This window comes from Rhinolophus hipposideros, assembly GCF_964194185.1.
Source record: "Rhinolophus hipposideros genome assembly, chromosome: 3".
Taxonomy (NCBI): Eukaryota; Metazoa; Chordata; class Mammalia; order Chiroptera; family Rhinolophidae; genus Rhinolophus; species Rhinolophus hipposideros.
In genome coordinates, this window is record NC_138049.1 from 30,582,616 (window position 1) to 30,609,876 (window position 27,261).

Sequence of the window (27,261 nt, forward strand, 5' to 3'; positions counted from 1 at the left end):
TAGGATTCTCCTTGTGTAGATGCTTGAAATGGTTTATATCTCAGTAAAGGTTTTTACTGCAAAATGAATTAAAAAAGACATCCCATGCGGAAAAAATTGTGCTTTGCAGAGAAAAGCTGGGGAAAAACATACCAAATGTTCAAAAGTACCTGACTCTGTGATGCAATCATGGACTTACCTAAAAAAAAAAAATTCTGCAAAAAATCATACATAACACATAATTCAAAGCATTTTTTGAATCTGAATAGCAAATGGCTTTCAACAGGTAAAAGGTTAAAAATCTGAAATGGAAAAGAGTGAGGCAGCACTATTATTTTCTATTACAAGCTTTGCATTATAATTGTTTTTAACCATGTACCTGGTTTACTTGGATAAGCACTAAATTAGAAAAAGCACACAGCAATGGAAAATGTCTCACCAATAGTCATAGCTCTCATCCCAGTTGTCAAAATGTACCAGGAAACGATTGTCCACCATATCTGTTACCGTAGCAACACAGATAAATGCAGGGTTCTTTTTGTCTACAGCTTCAAGCTTCATTCCAACTCGAAAGCCTGATGGGATCACTGTCTATGAAACATACAGATTTAATTAGAGATAAGTACACACTTAACAGCAAGACCTGCACCCTCTTTGTACCTCTGCTTGAAGGCCTGGCATCCATCAACTGTATTCACATAATTTAAAAATCGTGTACCAGTTTTACAACAGGGTCACTTTCCAACCAGCAACAATAAGAAAAATGCCCTGTTGCTACACCCAATCAACTATCTGGAACTCAAAACTAAAACACCCACAACCTCACAGAGTTTAATTAATATTAACACGTGTTTTAGTACGTTAGTTAGATGACTATACTAGTTAGGCAAGTTTTATTCACCACACCGTTCACTTTCTGTTTTTCTCTTTCTTGACTATAGGCTTAACAATGAACATTATTTCACACACAAAATACGTCATTAATCAAGTTAAAAATGTGTATGAGTCACTACAAATTCACTCCCACTTCTGAAAGATCTCTCAGAAGAGTACTCTACTGAAAGTAGGTCATCTTCATAAACAAAAGGCTGCAAATTATTAAAACTTTTATTTAACATTACAGATATTATTCACAACCACAAGAAGTGGCTGTTATTATATACAGCCATTCAAAATAGTTTTGTAATATAAGATTATCAGCCATTTGGGACATGGAACTAAGACAAAGTTCAGTAAGATTTAGTGCTTGAGGTGCAGTAAGTGTAAGCATTCCTTACAATCTTTTGTGAAAAAAAATCTCTTAATCTCAGAGAAGTGTACTTGGATATCAGTTATGCCAATCATCACAATACACAAGTCATTTCTGCTGTTAAAAAAATCCTTCTGTCTAGCCTGAAGTATACAGATACTATTTTATTTATTTTAAGCAAAATAGATGCTGTCTCTTTTTACTATAATTATACTGCTATCATTACAAAAACGTAAATAACCGTGTAGGTACTGAATATGTTAGAATTCAGTCCGGTCCTGAATTTAAGGAGCAGTCACTAATGCTACAAAGACACCTTTACTATTCATTTAAGTCCTGAAATTATTTATTAGGGTTCTGACCATAAATTTGAATAGTCTAAGGTAAAGGAACCTAGAAATACAAAAATTAATTTCTTCTTAGATGTCAAACACATAGCCCAAGATTAAGTTGTATGCTAGCAAAGCACAGAATTTAGGAAGATGGTTCAAGTTAATCAACCCTGACTGAATTCTTCATCTGAAATCCAGTCAGAGATTAGGAAACCTGGAGCAGCAACAGCAGGCCAGAGTTTTCCACCTAACTAGACTTCCTCCCTTGTCTTGACAGAGAATAATACCTACTGACAATGCAGTTTTTACATTTCAGCAACTAAGCTACCCTCTCTCAATTAAGATATTTTAAAATATTAACTTAGCTCATTATCTCTATTAGCTACCTAAACACACATACACACACACCTCTCTTAAGTTCTCTAATTTGACCTGACTTATGTTCAATTTGATCAGAGAAACTTTTAGCCATTAGACTGATGCTCAAAACAACTGGTTAATATCATTTCCCAAATGGAGGATATTTAAAGTAGGTGAGGTTTTGCGCCCCCACTCCTGATATTTACCTCCAATTGGAGGGACTGTTATTGAAACAGTACTGCCGTTTCCCACATTCTCATTCACTGTTACCTGACTGGTGAATACGGAAGAAGGAACTGGTCATACTCTTAAGAGTAAGCTGGACTACAGGGTGCATAGTTTCCACTATGCTCTTCTGGGGGGAAGCTGTCCTTGCAGGCGGTACACGTGCCCTGGTCTATTACTCCTGGGCTTGGGTGGTGGGGCAGGGAGGACCAGTAAATCTCTTTAATTTTAGGGCTCAAAATCAAAAAGCTCATTCGTCAGCAAATATATGCCACGCATGTACTCCAGCTGAGCCCTTATCCATGATAAAGATAGTACTTTGGTTTTCTACCTGCTTGTTTTCTGTTCTTTCCAATTTGATCAGAACTTGGACTAGGAAGAACGCTGTAAGGTATCAGGCCTCCTCAGAGAGGCCAAAGGGAATGGACAGGGTTAATGCGGTAATACAGGTCAAGAAGTAGAAAACACACACACACACACACACACACACACACACACACACACACACATTGAGACTATGCCTCTGTTGTACTGCAAATAAAGCTAGAAGCTGGAGTGCAAGTGAATCATAGTCTCTAGCATGCAAATCTTAAACAGGCTACATTCATCTCACCATGTGGACCCCATTTGAACAGCACTCCTAAACAAATGACAGTAACAATAAAATATCCCAGTCAATTTAATTTTTTATGCACCTTAATTGTAAATTGCACCTGCATTTTGTACTATGTTGCCTTCTACCATGCAATAAAAAAACACAACCATGATATGGCTATAAAATAGATATGAAGGTTTTAAGCTAATTTTCAAGTTTAATTAAGGTAAGAGTACTCTACGAAAGCAATAAAATTTGTTATAGCTTCTTGTTACCACTTGTAATTTATCCTATGAAACACTCACAAAAGCTACTTCCTTTGAAAGAAAAAGCATTTTGGTGTACTTACTATATTCTGATTTTCAAATAATGACTTGGGAGCAGCCTGAGCTTTGCATGTCTTAAGATAGGTCTGCCAATTAAATTCTTCTTCTTTATAACCTAGGGTAAGCACATACCAACAGTAAGATATCAAAATATCTCTATAACTCAAACATGGCAAAATCATGGCATCAAGTGATTTTTTTTGAACAAACAAGTTAAATCATAATTCAAAACTATGAATTTCTATACACAGGCTGTATTTATTTTCAACTAATTGTATTTTTTTTAGGTTCTGAATGAATGGCAATGGATATAAATAAAAGGTTTAAGGAAACAAATACATATTATACTCAGGTGTACTTCTTTTTATTACCAGGACATTTTTATCAGTATTTAGGCAGAATTCTTTAGCAGTAGACTAGTGAGCTAGAGTAGCCAAATTCTTTATTTTACCTTCACCTGTTCTATTTTGGGAGGCTAACTTGTAGGAACAAGTGGGAAGCTGGAGAAAACAGTAATAAAACAGATAAAATCTTTTTGGCCTATCACCACAAGAATGACGTCAAGATTTATGAAGTAAGCATGCTGGCAAATTACTGATGTTTCACTATGTAGAAAATGGAAATATCCTTGCCTTAATTTTCACAATTTGTTTAATATTGTTAAAGCAAACACGTCCTTAAAAAGGAAAATTGAACATTTTATCTGCTCAGATGCTCTCTTCTACTTCCATTGAAGTCCAGAAGGCAACATGAAAAGAACAGCTGATAATTCACCATATATAAGAAGTCAACTTATATAATGGCTTACACATTTTCTTTTTCACGCACACTTGTCTATGTATTTTTGTTTAATCCTTCAGCCACCTGAAAATACCATTCTACCATTAATTTCTCACTTAAAACCAAAGAATGGCAAGTCCATTAAAAAACAAAGCCCTGAGACAGGCCAAAAATATTACACTAGTAACCTGGATGATTGATAGCACGTAAACAAAACTGAACATAATAGCTGAAAAGGAAGGGAATAAGATATTATTAAGTATATTAGGAATGGACTGGAAAAGATGGTATCTCTTACTCTTGGATCTTTGTGTAAACGTGAAACAGGCAAAATCAATGGCAGACTGTAATATAAAAAACTCACTAATAAAAAGTAATTGCTATTAACTTAAGCCCCACCCAAACCAAACTTTGATGTTATAGTCTCCTTTCTAACCTACTAAAGAGTAAGATCTGTAAGTTCAATGCAAAGTTTCTCAAGATTTTTCTACATTGTGAAACATCAGTAAATAAATTTATTTGTATAAACAGGTTAGAACTAACTTTTCAAATCAGATTTTTTCAAGTATATATATATATATATTTTATATATATTTACATTTTATATATATATAAAATAGAAATTTAAAGCTAAAATTCATTTATACTCAAAATTAAGCATCATGCAAATGTCGTTTTATATGCCAATAAGTACATGGACATAGTTTATTCTCTTCAATAGGATTCTACTTTTTAAATTTCTTTCACTTTAATAAACATATTTTTCATCATGGGCAATAAGCTCGAATTTGGCCTATGTGAATTATAAAGTCTGAATTCTTAAAAATTTCAAATTAACATATAAGAAAATAAGTTTTTTAATTTAAAATATGAAACTAAAAAAGTGACAATACCTTTGGGAGGATGAAGCTTATGGCCGGTTTTCTCACACCACCCAACTGGATGAATATCCAGAGCATCTGCATTTACCCAGAAGTCATAGCAATCAGAATATCCATCAAAGTGCAGCTTTACCCGGTATCCACAAACCTGAAACAGGTAGACCAGGCTGATTAATAAAAAACAAAAGAAACTAAAAGAAAAAACACCAGGGTATCTGTGTACATGGACATCAAGTATGATGTAGCTTATGTTAATCAAAGCACCCTCATTAACAGCAACAAAAACAAGCGAGCAAATGACAAAATCTAAAGGCAAAGGCTATAACGTATTTTGGGACGAGCTGAGCTGCGGTACTCTGGCATCATCCCCAGGTATACTAGGAGCACAAGGATAAGAGATGAAAAGTAATTTTCCGGTGTACACATGTCCTCTCTCCTTCGCTGTATCAAACAAGCACCAAAGAGAGCCAGCAGCGAAGCAGCCAGCCCAGCACAGGGCGCTCAGCTCCTACAGAGTCCTGTGATGGATGCCCTGCTGTATTTACACTGTCTGCCTGCTGGCTCCCTGTCCTTTATAAAGGTGATATCCAGCCAGGCCAAGGCTGCTACAGACACAGAGAGAAGTCAACAGAGTCTCCTCCCCCCAGTAGCTGGGTTGGACGAATGAAAAGCCTCCCCCGTTCATACTCAGATAAGACAGGCTCCCTGGAATTCCAGTAAGCACTCATTGTATGTAACACACGCTGAAAGGTGAGGCCGTACATCTGCTGAAAGAGCCCCACTTGGGGAAGTTCCGAGTTAAAAAGGTCACATGGGTTTATGGGATCTCAACTGGGTCACACTCTGCCTTGGGCTCTTAGAGAGAAGTTCAGCGTCTCAATCTTCTTCCCACTAGCCCAGCAGATGGGTTCAAGTGGAACCATACACCACACCAGACCTCTAACCGCTCCAGTAGCACTTGCCCTGCTGAAGCCTGAACAAGAAGCTGGAGACTACAGCCAGGGCCAGGGCAATTACCAATGCCAAAATAAAAAGGGAGCTGTACAGTTACTGCTATGGAAAGTCCTCTAAAACAAACTGTACAGGGTGAGTCAGGTTATGAGAAAAAGTATGTATGTGTTGAGTCCATGTGTGCATTTATGTGTATGTTTGTATGTATATCTTAATGTGTGCACATATAAACATGTAAGTATTTGTATTATACACACATTTATATATATACTTACATGTACATATAGATATAAATTCACAATAAAAAAAGTCTGGAAGGATGTACGCCAAATATTAATAATTTCTTCTGAAAAGTGGAGGTGAGAAGGAAGAAGCAAAAAAGGGAATGGTGGACTTTTTATATTTATCTTATATATTAGTATTTTTTCAATTAGAATGCATTGGTATAGTACATATATGAAATTTACAACTGAGCTGACCGCCACTCCCCGCCCCCACCCCCACCCCACACACGCAATGGAAACTGGGATGCCTGGAAGTACAATCTCTCAAGAAGGGCAGGTGGCTGCCCCATGGCCACATCCACCACATGCTAAGAAGGAGCTCAGGGGCTGCTTCTCTTTAAGCCTGAGAGCAAGGCAAACTTACTTTGATTTATACTCACTTGTCAGTGCCTAAGAAACAAGCCCCTTTCGTAATTTATCCTTCTCGTCTCTCAGGATCACCCTCTGAGATTCTGCCCCTTGAGTCAACCTCCCTGTATTCCCTGCCCTTGCTCCCTCTATGCCCTATAGCCTCTGGAGCTCTATTCTTTGGTAAACAGCCTCCTACAGCCTCGACCCCTGCTCAAAGGCATACCAACTCTTCCCCCTCAAGCCTTCCCTCCAGTGGAGGCTGCTCCTTCTCCCATCCTCCATCCCTCCGAGGCCACGCGGGCTGACTGCCTCAGGCCACATCACGCTCCTAGGCCTGTGCTCCACTCTCTGCTCTGAGGTGCGTGCTACACGGCTGCACCGCCTCATCTTTATCATCCTCCCAACCATCTCCTCTCACTCATCAGGCAAGACTCCCTGGCTTACTCTTTCTCTCTCCATCCTGAGTAGTTCCACCATGCACATGGATGGTTCATCCAGCACCTTGGATCCTTGGTTCCCCGTATTTCCTCTCCACTTCAAACACTCTCCCCGTGGATATCCTCTCATCAGAAACTGCACTGCCTCTCGACTATCAAACATCCAGTCCTATGAAGACATCCTCTTATTCAGTTTGCTAAAATAACCCAGTTGGTTACTCCCAGGACCGTTCTCCTCAATCTCAGTGAAAACTCTAACATCGCACATTGATCCTTCTATTTCCTGGCTGACAAAGTTCCATTATACCAACTATGTACATATAGTCTGCACCTACACCTGCTTTAGGGACTGGGGCTGAAAGAAAAAAGTGACATACAGTCAATCCTTATTATTCACCGATTTCGTATTTGCAAATTCACCACCTGGTAAAATTTATTCGTAAGGTGAGAACGTAACAACTGATAAACATTTCTAGAGCACAAATAGCAACACGCATCAAAAATTTTAATGTCTGCAACAGTGCTGATGGAGAGCACTGTTGTAATGATGAGAAAGGGAAAACCACTCAGTTGTCCATCAATATGACAGCAATGAAAAGAATTGCTGCAATTCAGTAAAATGGAATGCTACCCAATAGTTAAAAACAATATGTATCACATAATACATAAAATACACTGTCATAAAAGCAAGCTGCAGAATGTTATGCGTGATACCATTTATACATAAAAAAGAGAAAAATACACATGTACGTATTTTTACATGAAAGGAAACATCTGGAGGGAACACAGTAAACTGCTAAGAGTTGTTATTGCTGGGATATAAAATCAGAGAAGGGGATGGGAAAGGAGTTTCATTTTTTGTAATATATGCTATTATTCTCATTGAAGTTTTCATGATGAGAAAACATTACTGCTATAATAATAAAAACTAGACAAACTAAAATAATTCCTTTTCAAAACCAAGGATTAAAACATACACCCCTTAAAAAGATCCCCTTCTCTTTTACAGCTAAGCTTCTCAAAAGCAGCCTATATTTACTAAATATGCTTCCTCATAATGCTTTCATAAAACTCAACTTTTCTGAGAACTAATATAAGTTAATTAATATGTGGAAAGCACTTAGCATCTGCTCCATGATACTCTCTACATAACTGTGTATTATTATTTACTGTGATTGTCATCATCCCGCTGTCAGATGTTACTGTGTTCTTTAGAAGCCAAACTTCTTACAAATTCACTAAGTCACTGAAAGATTGCTATGATAAACAGAGCTAATACACAAGATCATTTTATTCTTTTGGGGACAATTTTTAAAGGATACACACCCCAGGCTCAAGGGAGAGAGTAAGGCAGAGGCTAGCACAGGAGAAAAAATATAAATTCTATGAAGTGCTCTCAGTAATATATTAGACAAACATATACATATAATTGCCTTGGACATTTTTTCCTGAAAATTTTCACAGATACCTCAAAATACTAAAAAAAATATAAATTATCTGTTGATTTGTTCCTTATGTTAAGGAACACAGTATGACAAAGGTTATGGAGTCAGACGAACCTGTGGTCAACTCCTGGTTCTACCACTTAGAAGCCCTGTAGCCTTATGTACCTCACTTAACCTCTCTGAGCCTCAGTTCCTTCATCTATAGAATGGAGACGAAAAAATATGGCCTGCGTAGGGTTTTTATAAAGGTTAAAGGAGGTAATGTACACAGAACACTAAACACCATGCCTGGAATTAAGCACTAAGCACTCAACAAGTGGCACCTTTTTCCATTATTAAAATTCCCCAGTCACCATTTTAATTGAAAACTGAAGAGAAGGCAGAGCTTACCTCAGCCACGGTGAGGACGCAGTACACCGACTGGTGCTCAGGGTCTACGCCTTCTAATTTCATGCCAACTTTAAACCCATTTTTGTTATAAGGAAAGGATTGATACTACAATGCAAAATGACAGCAGTGTTAGTATTTTTTATCCTGAAAATCTATTAAAAACAGAAATAGTTACCATTCTTAAATAGACTGTTTAACCAAATAAATAACTACTCATAAATAACTTAAAAATTGTAAAGGATTCGATGGAAAATGGACAAAAAATATAAACAGGTCACAGAAAAGGAAATGTAAATGTCTCACATATTTGCAAAGAGGCTCAACCTTACCTGTAAGAGCCATACAAAGTAAAATTACACTAAAATACATTTCACCTGTCAGACTGGTAAAGACCAGAAAGTTGGTAACACTGTGTTGGCAAGGCTCTAGGGAAACAGACACATATATCTATCACTATTACCTCTAGCAATCTCATGATATCTATGAAGAAAACATCCTCTATGACTCAACAATGCAAGGAAATTATCCAAAAGAGATACCCGTATATGTGCAAAATGAGAGGTGTACAAGGTTATTCACTAAAACATTTATATGACAAAAGATCTGTATATGTATATTCCATATGGTATTTACGTAAGCCTGATCTATAATAATTTCAGCTGCTCCCTGTTGATATATGTCAATTGACATATATACGGCACATGCATATACTGTATGACACATATATGTCAATCAATAGGGGGCAGTTTAAATTATTATGGAACAGACATAACATGGAATATTATGCATTGATAATAAGGAAATGACGAACTGAGATAGAATAATTTCCAAACTAAGTTAAACAAAAAAAGCAAAATCCAAAACAGTATGTGTGACATGTTACCATCTCGTTTAAGAGGGGGGAGAAGACATTTGTATACATACTGCTTATCTGTATATATAATTTTCTAGGAAGGGAATATAAGAATTAGTAACAACTTCAGGAGAGGCAAACCTGGGACCTGGAGGACAGGGCTCTGAGGATCACAGTTCATATTCTTCTGGTCTTTTATGTTTTGAAATACATGTTAAATGTAGTACTGAGTCAAGTAATTAGCTGTATTTAAACTTCTTTTTAAAAAATGTAAAAGTCTATTGTTCAAAGGACCAAAGTTACAGAAAACAATTATATAGTAACAAGTTCCTACGTAATAATTATTATTTTTAAATTAAATATGCTTAGTGTAGATGTACTCATCCTTACATTCACTATCCATCACTTTCAAAAAACTCCCTATGTTCCTACATATATAACAAGGTATCAATGGCAGATTTATTATATACCATGATTAAATAGAATTAAATAATTTAAAGCAGGAGTCAGCAAACTATAGTCTGTGGGTCAAATATAACCTACTACCTGATGATGTAATTCAAGTTTTACTGGACCACAGCCATGTCCATTCGTTTATACATTGTTTATAGCTGCTTTCATTTCAACAACAGAGTTGAGTTGTTGCAACTGAGACCAGATTCCCCACAAAGACTAAAAATGTTTACTCTCCGGCCCTTTACAGAAAGTTTACTGACCCGTTTTAGACTAGGGGCAGCAGCTCCTACCTAGACGACAGTTGATGTCTATATTTTTAACTGATTTTAAATCACTTATGATAAAATATTTTTTTATAGTTAAAATAATATAGTAACCCTTTTTAAGATTTTTTTGTGATAGTATGTAAACCTCAGTAATTCATTTGTATTCTTCCAAAGCCATGATGTTGACACGAAACTTCATTCCAGTGTTTCTTTACCTACCAGTGTTTTAATAGTGGAAGGATCCCTCTTAATTTGAGTGAAAGCCTGGTAAATGTTGGGAGAAAAGAGTGTATGTGTTGGTATGTGGCATGCAGGAAAAGTGTGCGTATATTTATGCTAGCTGCCTCAGAGGTAACTCTCCACGTCAGTCCACACATGAAAAACAGTATGCTTGAGAAATTATCCCAAGTCACATTTGAAACAGACAGTGGAAAGGACAATATTAACTCCAGATCAATATGCAACTCTGGGGCCCTTACAGACAATGGTTTCCAAAAGGGCCCATACCTCTTTGAACAGCTTCGCTGGCACTGCCACAGCTTTTTCCTCTTCCAGGTAGGATGCCCAGCACCAAGCTTTCTTCCCTTTAGGAGGCAAACCTGAAAGGCAAGTGAGATTAAAATCATAGTATTGCCAAATTGAAAAAAAAAAAAAAATCACAGATGTATATTGTGAACTCTAACTACCACTAGACCTCTTACTACCATGGCTGATATTTCTGAGTCTCTTCCCTTGGCACTTCCTCTATAGAAATGAGAGCTAAGAAGTGAACTCTAGTGCAGATCTACAGTTATGAGGGTAAAAGAAAGAAGCAGAAGAACTCAAGAGGAAATGAAGACGACAGAGCAAGAAATCAAGCTAGAACAGTAACATGGAAGCTACCGGAAGTGAGTGCTTCTGCAGGCAGGATTCTCTAAAGACTTTTCCTAAGAGATCAAGAAGTTGAGGGCTAGAAAAGGCCTGTGCACTGAATGGTTAGGGAATGGCTCCTCATCTTGGAGAAAGGGAAGAAAATCAACTCAGTGAGGGGCAGATTTTCAGCAGCAAAAGAATATGTTAAAGATATGAAGTCTGCTAAAATCAATTTTATTTCAGATTAATTTGACAAATAATGGAAATAAAATGAACACAATAGCTTGACAGGTAACAAAATTGGAGGAGAGGTATTTTGGGGATGAGATTGGAATAGGCTAAGATGGAGCTCATGAAGAGAAAAATGTCTGAGTACCTAAAGGGGGAAAATAAATGACTAAACAAACAAAGTTGCAGGGAAGTCAGGGCCCTGAGAATAGAACTGAAGAAGTAGGGAAAGAAAGGTTAATGACAGTTTTGAGGTAGAAAGTGAAATAAATAAGAATTCAATCCCTTTAATCTCAATGATGGAAAATAGAAGGTCATCTCCCCCAATGTTAAAGTTAGGCTGTGTGTTGAAGCAGGGAGAAGTATTTCAAACTCTTTGAAGACTTAAAAGATGAACAAGCAAGGAATACATTCAATCATGGAAGAGGAGCTTTGCCATGGCCCTGGTGTGTAGGGATAACGTGACAGGGCCGGTCGGGAGCGGAGCTGTGCAACATAGAAATACGTAACATGAAGGGCTGGCTGGGCAGACGTGGCAGGTCAAGGGGACAAAGCCTAGAGGAGGACACTGAAGCCTCTATGGAAATGACCTAAGGTCCAGCTGAATACGGTGGCAAGTTCATCTGCTCAAGGATTAAAGGGAAGGACCCGAGGACTGGGTTCCTCAGGAGAATAAAATGTTGCCTGCGGAGCAATGAAAGAAAAAATGTACCACATCAGGAGGTTGTGGTTTGAGAGGCAACATTCAACACTTAAAATCCTAGGAAATGAACAAGAACAGAGGTTTCTGGTAAAAGTGCAAAAATAAACGAAACCTATTTGATGCAAAAATAAAGTATGATGTTCTCCTGTTTGCCCTGACACTACTCAAAAGTTACTAATTTCCATTTTCTCCCCTATCTACCTCAAAATCATAATTTTTATTGACAAAAGTTAATCAAAGAAAAACTCAAAGCAACACTTTAACTGACCTAGTGTACATTACAACTAAAAGTAAAATGTCTACCTGTGCGAAGTTTTTTAAATTTCATGAAGTCACAAGTAAAACCTTTCTTTCATCAACTCACCCTGCTTTAATACAGTCGAATCACCTCGTCTTTTCCTTCGGGTTCTCTGAGAACCCCTCAGGATTCTTCCATCTTGTTTGTTCTCCTACAATAAGAAAGGAAAATAATGATTTTTAAAAGTTCATGAAATTGGCACCAACGAAAAGTTAGAGAGCTGTTAGAAAGCATTATTTATTTTTTTTTTTGTACTCTCCTTCAATTTCACTTCCTATGTTTTAAGGAAAGTAAGAATATAGGTCATTTGAGAATTGTGTTGGTTTTGGCTTGAGGTCATTACAAAATAAGAACGTTTCCAAGAATTACACTCTGGAAGAGCACAGATCCTGCTCCCCCTCCTTAAAGAACTTTCGTCTCTTAGCTCATTGACCTCTCTGTTCTGATTTTCCTTACACCTCACTGGCCCTTGTTTCTCAGTCCCTTCACTGATGTCTCCTCCAATCCAATCCCCTTCTTTTCTCTATCCAATCACTCTCCCTAGGTTCGAAAGGTCACCTGTCTACCAGGTATCCTGTCTTGTCTTCAGTCCTAAACTCTTCCCTGACTCCACACTCACATATCCAACTGCCTACCTGGGATCTTCACATGGATATGTGATAAGCACCTCAAACTTACCAAGCCCAAGAGTTCTAGATTCTGCACCCCAGCCTTGCCTTCCCATTCTCAATCAATGGCATCATTGTCTAGTCCATTGTTCAAGCAAAAAATCTAAGAGTTATCCCTGATTCTTCTCTTTCCCTCACATACTGACAAACAACCCTACCTCTAACATCTACCCCCAATCCACTGACTTCTGTCTTACAAAGCCCCTCTTAGCTAGTCTACTGAAAACTCCAAAACTGGTTTCCCTGATTCCACTCTCACTCTCACATGTCAAAGCTAGAGCCATCATTTCAAAATATAAATCCAATCAAAGTATTCCCTTTCCAATGGCTTCCCATCACACTCAGAAGGAAATGGAAACCCATTCATTACTCTGGTTTACCATAAAGCCTTTCATCACCTGGACCTCTTAAACTTCATCTTACCCCACTCTTTCCTAACCCCCAAAGTTCAACTATATTGTCTTTTTATTTCCTCAAACAAAACATGCTACACATTACTTTAGGGACTTTTCCTTAGCTGATCCATAGCCCAGGGGGCCCTTCATTCCTAACATTAAGAAGCTGCTCCTTCTTATTATTCAGATCACATTGTTCTTGACACCTTCTCTGGGAGGCCTCCCTGAAACCCAACTTAAATAGTCAGCCAGTCCTAATGCCCAATTGTAATTCTCAACAAAGCACTTACCACAGGCTGACATTTCTCCTGTTTATTTTATTCTATGTCCCCTTAGTAAGAATATAATGTCCCTGATAAAAAAAGACTCGATCCTCCTGCTGTCATATTCATACCTGTATTTCCAGCTCCTAAAAAGTTACTCAATACTGATCTTAAGGGAAATGCTTCAAGAGCTCAAAGTTCTTTTTTCATCCAATACTATTAACACATAAATTTAGTGATAAAATTTTTGTTTTAATTCATACATTCTAAATTAGTTCTCCCTAAATATACCTGACATTTATCTGCCATTTTTCTACCTACTCACATAGTTTTATGAGATCTATCTGCAATTTACCAAAACATGATTGGCAACTTGCTATTGAGAGGGACTGAAGATTCATTTGCAACACTAAAGATTTTGCTGTTGCCTCTTTCACTCCAGCAATAAATTCCAAGACATCCTACTTCCTCACCCTGAGGGAGAGGTACTATTATTTATTATTGCCATGTTGAGATGAGGCCCGCAACACAGAGGGTAGGTAGGCGCTTGCTGATGCTGACACAGACAGTTGCAGAAGCAGTGTCTGAATTCAGTAACTGGCTGCACAGCCAGTGCCTTTGACTGTGGTGCTACCCACTTAGGAAGCACCCCTGTAGAGATACTAACCATTTCCTCCTCTCTCTCTTCTCCATCCTCCTTGGAGTCGGCTTTCAGAGATAGTTTTGGTTTTTTCTTCCGACTACACTTAGGATCTTCTTCCTCATTGTCTTCTCCTAGGTCCCTTTCTTCCTTCTGATCTCTGCTGTGTTTATAAACCCAAAATAGTGACAGAAAACAATACCTATCAAACATCTACATGTTGAATATAAATGCAAAATTTTAAAAAAATATATCACCCTCCAAAAAGAAAATATTTAACCACCAAGAGAAATGTGTAGGCATTAGAATATCACAGATAAGGAACATTTCAAACATGTATGACACTGTCAAAGTAGAAAGTAAAAGTTAGCTTACATGTTAATTTCAAAAGGGGATCCGCACTATATGTGAAACAGTCTAACAAGGTAAAAACTATTTGTCTTCTGTCATCCATACTAATAAAAGAATCAGTCATTTAAAGATATTTTAGCCATCAGGGAGCAAGGAACTAGCAATCATTAAGAATGACAAGTCCAATGGAAAAAGGCCAAGGGTAACTTTGTAGAATATCAGCTGGCCAACAAAAACAGATAATTCACAAGCCTGTGCTGATTAAACTACATGGGAAATGCCACTAAAATATAAATGTCAACTCATGTATTTGTAGTGTAAAAATATATACAAGAAATACACTTTATTGGTTATAACCTGAACTCTGTCAGAGAGTCCCCCAAAAGTCACACCACTGTCCATCACAGCTGACAGCCTTGAGATCAGCAATAACGCAACTTACTGCACTACTCACTATGACCATCTTCATTCAGTTGATTTCCAATCAGCTTTATTCCATTTGTAGCGTTATAGCTGCGTTACCTTAGAACCCCCCAAATAGAAATAAAGCAGTATTTCTATAACCATCAGTATCATCAAAATGTCTATGTAGCCAGAGAACTTGACTCTTAGCTGGGGAACAATACTCAGGTGGGGAACAATCGAACTAATAAAAACAAGGGCTAAGGAAGAGGCAGAAGTTGTCCTGCAGGTTGGACATAAGCAGTAAAGCTCAGATCAGACATGATTGAAGTTACTAGGACCAGGAATCGGATCAAGGTCCATGTGTCTCTAAAAGAAAAGTCTCTGAAAAAAGAAAGGGCATAAAAGGGTGACAGAGGTCAGAGTGTCTCTGTATTCTCCCAAGTACCATGACCTTGGACTCTAAAACCCACTTTATAGATGGAATGGAGCAAAAACCTACTTGTCTTTGATATGCCGAGTACAATTCTGGCTGCAATAGTTCCCTCCAGAAAGACACTCATCTACATTGCCATACTGACAACAGTTCTCACAGAATTGAATCCCTTCTACTTTCACTGGATCCTTCAACCTGAAAGGCATTCCAGTCTTCTCTGAAAAGACTAGAAGATGAAAAGAAGAGAAAAAATTTAAAACCATGACAGAAAACATTCCAAAATACATTTAAACTTTTTCTTCTAATAATTTTGTTAGCAACACAATAAAAGAAGAATGTTTGGTGAATGAATGAATGATCAAACCATAGCATTTGGGAGGGAGAAGAGGATAAGCTTGGCAGAAATCACTCAAATAATTTACATAACAGATCAATTCTACAGAAAAGACAAATAAAAGCTTGTCCAAGGCTGTTTCTATAGAGTTCTGAGTAAAAGAAAATTCCTTAGACACTAAATTCAGGCTATGAAACCATTAATCTACACAATTGTATTTTACTGATGTATCCTTGACCAAATGTAAAAAGGGTTATCTGTGTTATTTCATGGTTATTACCTTTAGATTAGTAATTTTGTTTTTAAGACTAAATCAACGTCTCTTTGTTTTCCTTTTAATGAAGCAGATCTCCTAGATCATAATTATCCAAATTGTTTAGGAACTCACATTTCCTTTTGCCTGAATTGTTAGGCTAATCATTCATTCAGCAAACACTTATTAGGCACCACTTTAAGCTAGACACTGAAAATGACAGTATAGACCTTGCCCAAGAGAGCTCTCAGTCTAGAGGAGAAGACAGGCAAGAAAACCAATACTTATAATAAAATGTGTCACATGCAGTAATTAAAGCACGAACAAGTTCCAGAAGTAGTACAGAGGAGTAAGTGATTCATTCGGCCTGGGGTGAGGTCAGAGAAGGATTTTCTGATATAAAGCCTCAACAGAGTTTTGAAAGCCAAAAAGGAATTTACCAGCTGGACAAAGAGAGAAACAGCATCCCAGCCAGAAGAAACAGCTCGAACAAAGGCAAGGAAGCATGAAGCCACATGATGTGTCGGGAGAATTACATGTAATTCAGTACTGCTGGCATTGCCAGAACACAACGTACAAAGAATGGAACAGGGAGCAAAGAGATAAAGCAAGCAGATGGGTGTGGGTCACCCAGATCTTTGTATGTTTTGCTAAAGAGATAAAAAGAAATTGGTGAAGTGTCAGATAAGCAATCTACAAAAGTTCCTCTAAATTCAGTGTACAGGATAAATTGGGTGAAATCAGAAGCAGAATGATTCTTTTAGGAGACGTCTGCAACAGTTCAGGTGAGAGTTGATAGGGCCTGAATTAAGGCAGTGGCAGTGATAATAGGTAGAAAAGGCCAGATCTGAGACACATTTAGGAAATAAAAACCGAGAGGATTAAGTAACAGGCTGGGGCTGGGGAGAACAAACTCAGGATGACTCCTAGATTTCTTGCTTGCCCACTGGGTAGATGGTGCTACCGTCAACTGAAATATGGGTTACAGAAGAAAGAGCAGGTTTAGGGGGAGGGGAGAAAGAAATAGAAAATGAATTGCATTTTAGACATGTGGAGTTTGAGGTACCTGTGGGACATCCAGGTGGAGATGTCCAGTAGGCAGGTGGAAATACGGGCCTGGAGCTCGGGGGAGAGGTCGGGGCTGGAGATATAGATTTAGGAGTCATCAGCATATAGGTGTTAGTTACAACCATCGGAGTAGATGAGAAAAAAGTGGCAGGCTTTTGGCTAAATCACCTGGGTAGGCTATTACATGAATTTACTTGATAATTTCCAATTAACCTGGTGCTATTACAGATCTGGCATTAGGAAAGAAGACAGTTCATGGTTATTTAAAAATATAAAAGCTCGGAACATATCAGTTTCGTTACAGAAATTTACCTAAGAATATGTGACATGAAGATCACCCAGGATTTTCAAAGTTCCAGCCTATTATAAAACCTTAAATATTCTTATTTTAAAACTTTCAAAAGAAAGAAATGGCAATGCAGATGACCTGTTTTTACCTTCTTGAGCTGTTGGTACCATCCAAGTGGTGGTAGCTGTTGCTTTTTTAACATTTTCCATCTCACTCTCATCTGTTATAACTTCCAGGGCTCCAAATTCATTTACTCGAAACTAGAGACAACATGGTAGAAAGAGGCAAAATTTACAAAAGAGTTCAAAGCAGTAATCATTCAATGGCTGACACATAGTCATTAAGAAAATTAATTATGTTTTAAAAGTTAATTTAAACAATTATATCTACATAAGCCTTCTACCAATATTAAGCCCTTTGCATTTCAGTAATTTTGGAATTCGGGGAAGGGCTGTAGAACAAAGCAGCAAGGCACTTTAAAAAAAAAAATATTGGGGAATATTGGGGAACAGTGTGTTTCTCCAGGGCCCTTTAGCTCCAAGTCACTGTCCTTCAATCTAGTGGTGGAGGGCACAGCTCAGCTCCAAGTCCAGTCGCAGTTTTCAGTCTTTAGTTGCAGAGGGCGCAGCCCACCATCCAATTGTGGGAATTGAACCGGCAACCTTGTTGTTGAGAGCTGGTGCTCTAACCAACTGAGCCATCCGGCTGCCGCATCAAGGCACTTTTTAAGGATATAAACAACCAACCCTGCACTGTCCTGTAGAGTTGACAGCTCACTTGTATGTCCTGTAATTTCAAACACCATTTTTTTGCTAAGACTTTTTTTTATATTACAGCTTATTCGATCATCAATATTAGTAAAAGGAGAATTACTGATTTCCCAGGAATCAACCTGTCTCACCCAAGTTAACCTAGTTCAGAGAGAAGGAATGTCTTTATTCCAAAAATTATAACATGTATCCATATCATTATATTCGAAACTATGAGCAAGGACGGTGGAAGCACAGATCACGTGACTCCCAGCCCTACACTTCCTCTTTCTTTCAATGCTCCTTAGAATTCCCCATCACGTTCACCTTTAGTTATCCAAAACAACTGGCAATATCAATGAAATATGAACCAGTCTACTAGCTCCCGGCCAATTTTATCACTGAAAAGTAAGGGCATTTTGATTGCATGGACATTTTTGACTCCAAATATTGAAAATGTCCTCTCATTTAATGGCAAGCTGCAAACAAAATACGTTTCTGTAAAGCCTGGTCATACAGCATGTGTGTATGTGTTGAAGGCTTAAACACAACCTATGTGTGAGCCTCATCCTCTTTGAAACAGCTAGGCTTATTCTTATATTCATGAAGTTCATTTTCTGTATTCCTTCTGTTTTTATGTAAAACACAATGACATTATGAGTCCACGAATTTTAACAGGTGATGAGTTATAAAGCTCAAAGTTCAAAAGGATAATAAAGGTCTGCTTAAAGTTTTTAGATCTTTCAGACATATATATGAGCATGGAAAAATACAGCATAAAATGAGGCCTTCCATTTCCAAAACTGAAAAAAAAATTGATTCAGTTAACATGCCAACAGAAATATTTGTTTTACCAAACTAGATTCGGACTACAAGTCAGAAAAATCTTAAGCAAAAAACACTAATATTCTTTCCATCAGGAGAAAAAAGCACCTTAAATAATTTTTTGCACATAGTCCATAAGCATTAAAAGCTTTCTACGAGGAACGAGTTGAAATAGTTAAGAAAAGCGAAAAGGTTTCCTACCTAATACATATTCCAGGTACAAGTTCCCTGTATCTACCTAGGATTAACCTAAAAATGCAGTCCAGGAGATGACAAAAAGTTAATTGGAAAGAAAAGATGTAAAAATAACTTTACTCTTTGGAAAAGAAATTAATTTTAAAATGATAAACACTGAAAACAGAATATTTCAAAATAAAGCTGACAGTACCATCTACTGGGCAAGAGTAGAAAAAACAAGCTCTAATGATTATTAATTAACGATATTAAAGAACATGACAAAGTAAATTCTGAATGAAAATTTAAAAAAAAACAATAGGCATGAACTTTAAAATTCAATGTAGGTAAGTAATTTTTATTTCATGTTGATGTTAATTTATAGTTATTTGACAATTACAAAATGTGAGAAAGCACCAAACATTTACATTACACAGGAATTCTCCTGGAGCATAAATTTCCAAATCGTTGCTGAACTACAAACCACCCAACAGCTCAAACACTAAGAAAGAAATCCACCACTAAGAGGAATCTTCAAATAGAAATTCAAACCTAAGACACCTGGAAACTTTAGGCTCAAATACTTTCAGAGCTAAAAGGTAATATTCACACAACACAACATTTAATCCTTTCTCTTTCTCCTAGTATTTATTGCCAGTAACTGACCTATAGTTCAAGAACAAAGTAAAGACCAATGGCACTTAGGGACATAGTTAACTCCTGTAAGCCAGGGATGGACTTTAGGGGTCTATGAATTCTATGACATATATGCCGAATTATGGTATGGACATATAAGTGTGTGTGTGTGTGTGTGTGTGTGTGTGTGTGTGTTTATTTATTTTAATGGAGATTCCATGTTTCCCTGAAAATAAGATCTAACTGAACCATCAGCTCTAATGCATCTTTTGCAGCAAAAATTAATATAAGACCCAGTCTTATATTATGTAAGACTCAGTCTTAACATTATAGTAAAATAACACTAGGTCTTATTAATATAAGACCGGGTCTTATATTAATTTTTGCTCCAAAAGATATATTAGAGCTCATGGTCTGGCTAGGTCTTATTTTCAGGGAAACATGGTAGGGCTCGGAAGGTTCATCATATCCTGAAAGGCATCCTATAACCCTGAAATGTAAAGAACATCTACTCTAACCAATGTTACTTTATCTCAAAAGTTAACCTCAAAGTGTTTTCAAAGTATCACATCACATGCTAAAAGATACAGGAATCGATGTTTTTTTCCTGGCTTCTCAATTTGGATTTACTGTGTCTCCCACAATATTTTATTATTGGCATAGAAAATGTTGGACAACACAGGTTGTTAGGTACTGCTAACATTACTGGAATTCCACAGATGCAATCCCGAAAAGACTGACATTTCCTAACTTTTTTCCCCCCAATAAAACACTCGGGTTCTGAAATTGATAATGCTTTTAATGAATGGTTTTAGAACTATGAAAACTTGACATAATCATTTTAATTTCTTTTTTTGAGATTATTAGTTATTTTAACTTAGACGTCTAAAACACAGTATGAAAATGTATCAAATGACTCCATTCTACTTAACCAAGAATATCAAAATTATAAACTTTACAAATGGATTTATTAACCAACTCAAGATGACATTGTAACATTTTCTGTATGTGGATACATCCAGGTCAATCAGAACACAATTTCCACTAAAATATATAAAGGATAGCAAAGGTTTTGTTTGTTTGCTTAGTTTGAATTACGTTTAATTGATTCAATCCTCTTCTTATTTTTGCTTGTAAAGGCAAAGAATCTTTTGCCTATTTTTGCCTGTTTTTAATAATAGATTAAAAGACACTGCTGAGGTTACTATTTTTGTTTTATTACTTTCAAAGACGGAATTTGAGTTCTACTTACTTATCTGTTTTAAGGGCAAAGATATTTGGTAACTAACTTGTTTTGAATATTAATCAACACCAGGAAAACTGCCCTAAGAGTGCAGGGAATTTATGGCTGGGTTTCTGCATTGCTGCTAACGGGTCTTTCTCTCTGGTTAAGGGGCAACTATTCTTACTATATAAGATGCCATTGCTCTTAGGAGTACATGTACATTTTACTCAGGGACTCTCAAAGATGAAATCCTTATGATCCAGAGAAATAAGTAAGTCTCTGTGGATAAATTTCAGACATCATCAGAAGTTCAGGTAGAGAAATTGCTTTAGGGGCAGGGAGACATACCATACATCTTTCCACTATCACTGTCTGCCTTTTCTGGCCCTGAGATATTAATCTACAAATACTAACTTACATTTTAAAAGAACAAATTAGGCAATGGTAAAGTTTCCAAAGCTTACTTAAGCAAAAATGGCTTGTTAATGACTACAACATTTTTTCAAGAGGGTGGGTGGACACTTGTTGATCTCCCTTAACACTGTACTTTCTTAATGCTAGTCCTTCTTCTGGACACCTTTCCTTTCCTCTCTTCCCATCCCTGCCCCTCAAATCTTCATGTAATCGCTTACCTATTTTGGGGCACCTAAAAGCCTTCCTGATCTCCCCAACTAAAACAATACCTCTTTTACAACACTGTAACATTGTTCTTGCATCTCTTTTGATAGGAAAACATTTTCTCTCTTTAGACTGTAGTATAGCAGTGGTAAGAGAATCAATTTTAATATCAGAGAAAACCTGGTTTTAAGACCCAATTCTGCCAATAACCAACTGATTGACCTTGAGCAAATGACTTAACCTCTATGAGTCTCTGCCGGCAACAGTGGTTGAAACTATGTACCTCCAAAGATTAAATAAAAGGATTAAATAAAAAGATGCAGGTAAAATGTTCATCCAAGTAAGTTCTCTATTCTTTCCACTACTGCACCCAAACAAGAAGCTTTTGCAGTGTTTTACATAAGGGCTGATTAGCCCAGTGTGGGGAGGGGAAAAGGCATTTCAGCAACAGGGAATAGTAAAAAAGGAGCGAGGTGTGAAGTCTTCAACTAGTGGTTTGGGATGGAAAGAAAACAGAGTAGCGCTGAGGACTGAAATGAGATGCAGCCAGAGGAGAAAGTAGGGGCCAAACCATGAAAAACCTTTTGTGGCAAACTTAAGGGACTTGAATTTTACCATGCAACATACAGATAACTACTAACATATTTTAAGCGGAAGAGTGACGTAACTTGATTCGCCAGCAATCAGGAGGCTTTTACAGAGAAAAGTCCTTTCAAAATGGCAATATACTTACTGTAGCATAGAAAAATCTGTTCCCATGATAAGAAACTGACTTCTCTATATAAGCTAACTGTATTAGCTGAATTACCTTCAGCTGGTTGTCTATTAGGAAATTCAACATCAAAAGCTTTGATAGTGTAAAACAGACAAAGCATGATGTGAGTAAATTTCATGATTTATTCAAAGTTCTTTCTAATACCTTAATTTTGTGTCAAATTAATTTCTCAATCAGATCTCCTAAGCAACCCGAATTTTAATAGAAAGAGCAAATGAATTAGAAATCCTAAGCAATATAATCAAACCGGCTAGCCTCTGAATGTCTTTGGATAGAAAGGGCTATAAAGTAGAAAACAGTTTTTTAAATTATTTTTTAAATGGGGTATCAAACTATCTACAGTGCATGAGGTGAACTGGATACATGGCAATTGCCCAGGTAATTAGATGATCCTAAAAGTCAAATCAAATAACCCAGATTATAATACCCACTAAGTGGCTCAATTACCTGATTACCTTAATAAAAATATAGGTTATTTCCTAAAATCCATTGCTTAGAGTATCTCTGGGCAATCTAAATTTCTTAGGGATGGAAACTTCACTCTATTGTCAAAATCTAACTATACAAAAGTTACAAATGATAACCACCTTTTTCTCCCCCAAAAAAGCCACTGAGAAGGGATAAAAATGTACAGAAAAAAATAAGGGAATGCAGAAAAAAAAAAAAAAGGAGGGCAGTTTACATAATATATCACAAAACCAGAATAGATACAATTTATTAAATGTCATATATATTATTGTTTTAAAATCCTCATAACCACTTTATGATATAGATCCTGTATGTCCATGTACAGACACAGATTCTGAAACTTAAGGAATTTAAATAACTTGACAAAGCTCATATAACTAATACACGGCTGATATCAGAGTCTGAAAAACAATTCCTTCATTTGCAAAAATTCCAGTACTCTATTTCCAACATTTCTAATCCAGATTAACACTTGGAGAATGTTAGAACAGATAAAATCTTTAGTATTCAGTTAATTTCTTATTCTACTAAAGAGAAAATTGGTCCAGAGACCAACTGACTTGTTCAAGGTCAAACAGACTAAAACTAAAATCAAATTTCCTCTCCCGATTTCACTAAACCTCACTGCAATACTTTTGTTAAGCTAAACTCTGATAGGTATGCTGGCATATTGGACTTAATCAAACCTTACCCAACTAAAATCTAAGTATTTTTCCAATAATAGATCTTCCAAATCTCACCACTGAGGATGAACTAAGGCAGGCTTGGCTGAAATACTTGTCAGGAAGCCACTAAAAGGGTTTAGATTCCAAGAATTTAAGTTCCAGGAATTTCTACTCAAGACAGACTAGAACACCAAGCACTAGAAAGGAAAGCCAACTGACAGCCTGTTGGGAGATCGGAAGTTCAAACACCTGAGTGACCAAGTACAAGCACAAAGTCTAAAGGGCCACAGACAGTTTCAAGGTCCCAGAGATAGGATCGGAACAAAAGCAAATTTGAAATGAAAGCTGAGGGCGGTTGGCTTCCCAGACAGGTGCTTGCATAACCATGCTTCTGGGGCAGCAGATGTGATTCTTGAGTGGGTTTAGGAGGCCTAGGAAAAAGAGGCAAGGTGAGAACCTAGAAAAGGAGTAGATGGAAGGATCACTCTCTGAAGACCTCATTTATACAAAAGTAGTCTAGTTTACAGGAAAAACCAGCTTTTGAACTAGTGATTATATAAAAATCTATATTTATAGTATAAATAATTTAAGGAGGTGAATAATCCTGTTTAATCAATGTTTTAACATTATCCAGTTTGTAAATGAGAAAACTAAGGCACAGGGAGTGTGGTTATTAAAGTAACAAGTCCATTCATACCAAAAACTTGAAGCGAGGTTTTCTAAGCCTATCATTGCCACATTTATTGGCCTTCATGAGAGTCAAAACTGAGATGATCTTCCTCTATGCTATACCTCACTTCCTGCAAAATGAGCACATGCTGCCGAAATATTCCTTACTCCCCTACCCCAAGTGACAAAGGCTTCTGCCAATCCATCAGCATTTCAAACTGTCTTGCGAGTTTATTATAGAGGGCTAAGCATCATAGAAAACCTACAGCATTATGCTTAATACTTTTAATTCTTATTTTACGCATGTATTCAGATTTATTTTAGCAAACACATACATATGCACACATACATATAATTGTATATAATGAAGGCAGCTTACCTTTAAATCACTTCCTGGCAACGTACCTACTCCATCTTTCCAGTCCATAACACTGAATACATCAAACTCTTGACCACTTGTGCTAGAGGCGGATTCAGTCATGATTTATTTTTTTTAACCTGGGAGGGGGAAAAGGCATATGACTAAATATTTCACATACAAATCAGTTTTTATTTGAGTGGTCATTACTTCAGTTTCCTTTAATTACTTAATTTTCTTGATTACAATATCCTATAGCCACAGATCTAGAAATAACTGCTTCAGAAATATCATTAACATTTCTTTCTAACGCAGTCCATAATGTATTATAGAAGAAAAAATTAATAAAGTTTCTAAGTTAAAAAGTGTCACAGTATACATTTCTATTCTTGAAAAGAAAAGGAATTCATTGTTTCATAGCATACTCATTTAAAACAAAACAAAAAAATCACAACGCCATATGAACATTAATTCTTTGACCTCCAAATAGTTATTACTGTTTTAAGACATTGAAAAAAGAGTAGGTATGGATAAAGAATAGAATATAAAATGTTAATAAACAACAAAAGGAACCATTTAGATAATAAAACAGAGCAAGAAAATTCTAGTCCATTACTGACTGTCATCTACACTAAATTTGTCGATTAAGTTCATGGTATCAATACAACGAATGCACAGTGTGACTGATTCTTTCAATAAATTGATTTATTTTATTCAGTTGAAATATCTGCCAATTTGATGTCCTGGGAAATAGGAAAATAGTCTCAAAATGTACCGCAAACACCAATAATAAGTCCATGTTAAACTAAATTGTGATAATGCTTAATTTTCATTTTTTAATGTTGCAAAACAAACTTTTTCATAATCGTGCTGTCAGCGGTCGTGTTGATACTGTTATTCTGGGACTTTCATCTGTATAGTATAGGATAAAACAAATAAGTTACTATGTTGGCATCACTGACAAGCCATGAAAGATCAATGAATCCTAAATTTGAACGGAAGTATCGGTATGAATTCTTGATACATTTTATCTTTAAAAAACATGCAGATTTTCTAACTTTGTCCACTGGAAAAGTCTAGAAACAACCACCAATCAAAAGTAATGATCAGCCTAATGCTCAGACTGTGGTCTCTAAATACCATCTTGGTAAGGTCTTCCCAGAGAAGGAGGTGATTTCTGTTGAGGGACAGGAAATGTGCACACCTGGAACATCTCAAACAAAAAAGCAACAAAGCTCTGAAGGACAACAGAGGTCATATCAAAAGAACTCAGGAGCCAACTGAAGAGGCTCTGGCAGGCCAAACGTAAGGATTCTAGCTGCAGTGAACTGAAACATGTCAACTAAGTTTAAATCTGTAAATTCATAATCTCAGGGTAACCAAATTGCTGGTGAGAAGTTTGCCTTTGGAAAGAATTCCTACTAATAAAGGAATGATAGAACTGAAGCATGACCATTTGCAACCCTTAATAAATTAATGGCTCTAGGCAACAACCATCAATAGCTGCTAAGAATACAAACACAATAGTACTATCTATGAAGTAGTCTTGCCAGGAAAAAACTAAATCAAATCTAATTGGATCAAGTCTCTTTACAGAAAATACCAGAAACAAAGGGACATGTTAAAGCACACCGTAAGACATAAGAAGCAAAACTTGGACTGTCAGAAACTCTAGCAACATTTCTCCAAGTGTGGTCCATGGACCCTGGGGGCCTTGAAACCCTTTCAAAAAGTCCAAGAAGTCAAAACTACTTTCATAAAAATACTAATACATTATTTGCCATCTTCATTATGTTGCCATTTGGACTCATGGTACAAAAGCAATAGTGGGTAAAACCTCTGGAGCAGCGGCACTTAACTGCAGCAGGAGCCATGGTTTTCTTAACCACCATGCACTCACAGTAAACGAACAATCTCAGCTTCTCTAAGCCCATCCTTGACAAAATGAAGTAATAAGTTACATTGTCTTGATATCTGAATATATATGCCTTTTTAACAACCTGTGCTGAAATAGGAAGTACGTACCACGGTCGCCTTGAGGAAAAGAACTTGTGAACTATTTGAGATACAAGCTGAACAAGCTGTTTTTGTCACAGAAAACCATTTTTATTTGACAAAACTATATTCATTCAGGTCTGCATATTTCGCAAATATTTTGTCAAAAATAAACGAAGTGAGCCTGTCACATCAATGAAAACACTGACAGCATTTGTTGCTAATGATACAATTTGTGGATTCATGAGAAAAATCCTAATTTTGGAAAACTTGTATCTACAACTATGAACTTGACAGCTTCCCAATAGATAAAGGTTTTTCTAAGGAGATGGGTGGTAATATTCATGAATATGATTTTTTAAATATTTCATAATGAAATATGTCAACATTTGGAAGATCTGCACAACTCGGTAAAGCAGTATTTTCCAAGTGCTTGATGTTACAAAATTATGCATGGGTAAAGGATCTATTCAAAGTACAAGACAGACAAACAGATTTTAAAATAACAGAGTCTGAAAAGCTGACTGATAGGGTTTCAAATTGCATATTGCAACTAACCTTTAAGAAATGACTACTTGTCAAATTTTGGTATAGTATCAAAGAAGAATGTCCACCATTAATTGAAAAAAGACTTAAAATACTCCTCTTTTTTCTAATCCCATATTTGTGTGAAGGTTTTCTTCAAATATTTCATCCAAAACAACATATTGCAACAGACTGAATGCAGAAGCAGATATGGGAAACCAGCTATCTTCTATTAAACC

At 36.7% G+C, this 27,261-nt stretch overlaps 1 protein-coding gene across 6 annotated transcripts in view; it reads right to left on the reverse strand.

Annotated features, from left to right (window-relative positions):
• L3MBTL3 (L3MBTL histone methyl-lysine binding protein 3) overlaps positions 1-27,261 on the reverse strand; it is a 104,302-nt gene that overhangs the window by 58,153 nt on the left and 18,888 nt on the right. For 3 of the 6 annotated variants that reach the window (XM_081042861.1, XM_081042859.1, XM_081042860.1), the window contains 11 exons: positions 24,524-24,642; positions 17,489-17,600; positions 17,050-17,124; positions 15,463-15,622; positions 14,235-14,370; positions 12,308-12,392; positions 10,668-10,759; positions 8,586-8,690; positions 4,740-4,875; positions 3,090-3,181; positions 419-570 (listed from right to left, as the gene is read on the reverse strand). In XM_081042861.1, the coding sequence (XP_080898987.1) occupies positions 419-570; positions 3,090-3,181; positions 4,740-4,875; positions 8,586-8,690; positions 10,668-10,759; positions 12,308-12,392; positions 14,235-14,370; positions 15,463-15,622; positions 17,050-17,124; positions 17,489-17,600; positions 24,524-24,625 (1,247 nt within the window). In that variant the 5' untranslated portion in view covers positions 24,626-24,642. The remainder of the gene's footprint in view (positions 1-418; positions 571-3,089; positions 3,182-4,739; positions 4,876-8,585; positions 8,691-10,667; positions 10,760-12,307; positions 12,393-14,234; positions 14,371-15,462; positions 15,623-17,049; positions 17,125-17,488; positions 17,601-24,523; positions 24,643-27,261) is intronic. The other 3 variants (XM_081042862.1, XM_081042864.1, XM_081042863.1) reach the window with 3 other exon arrangements.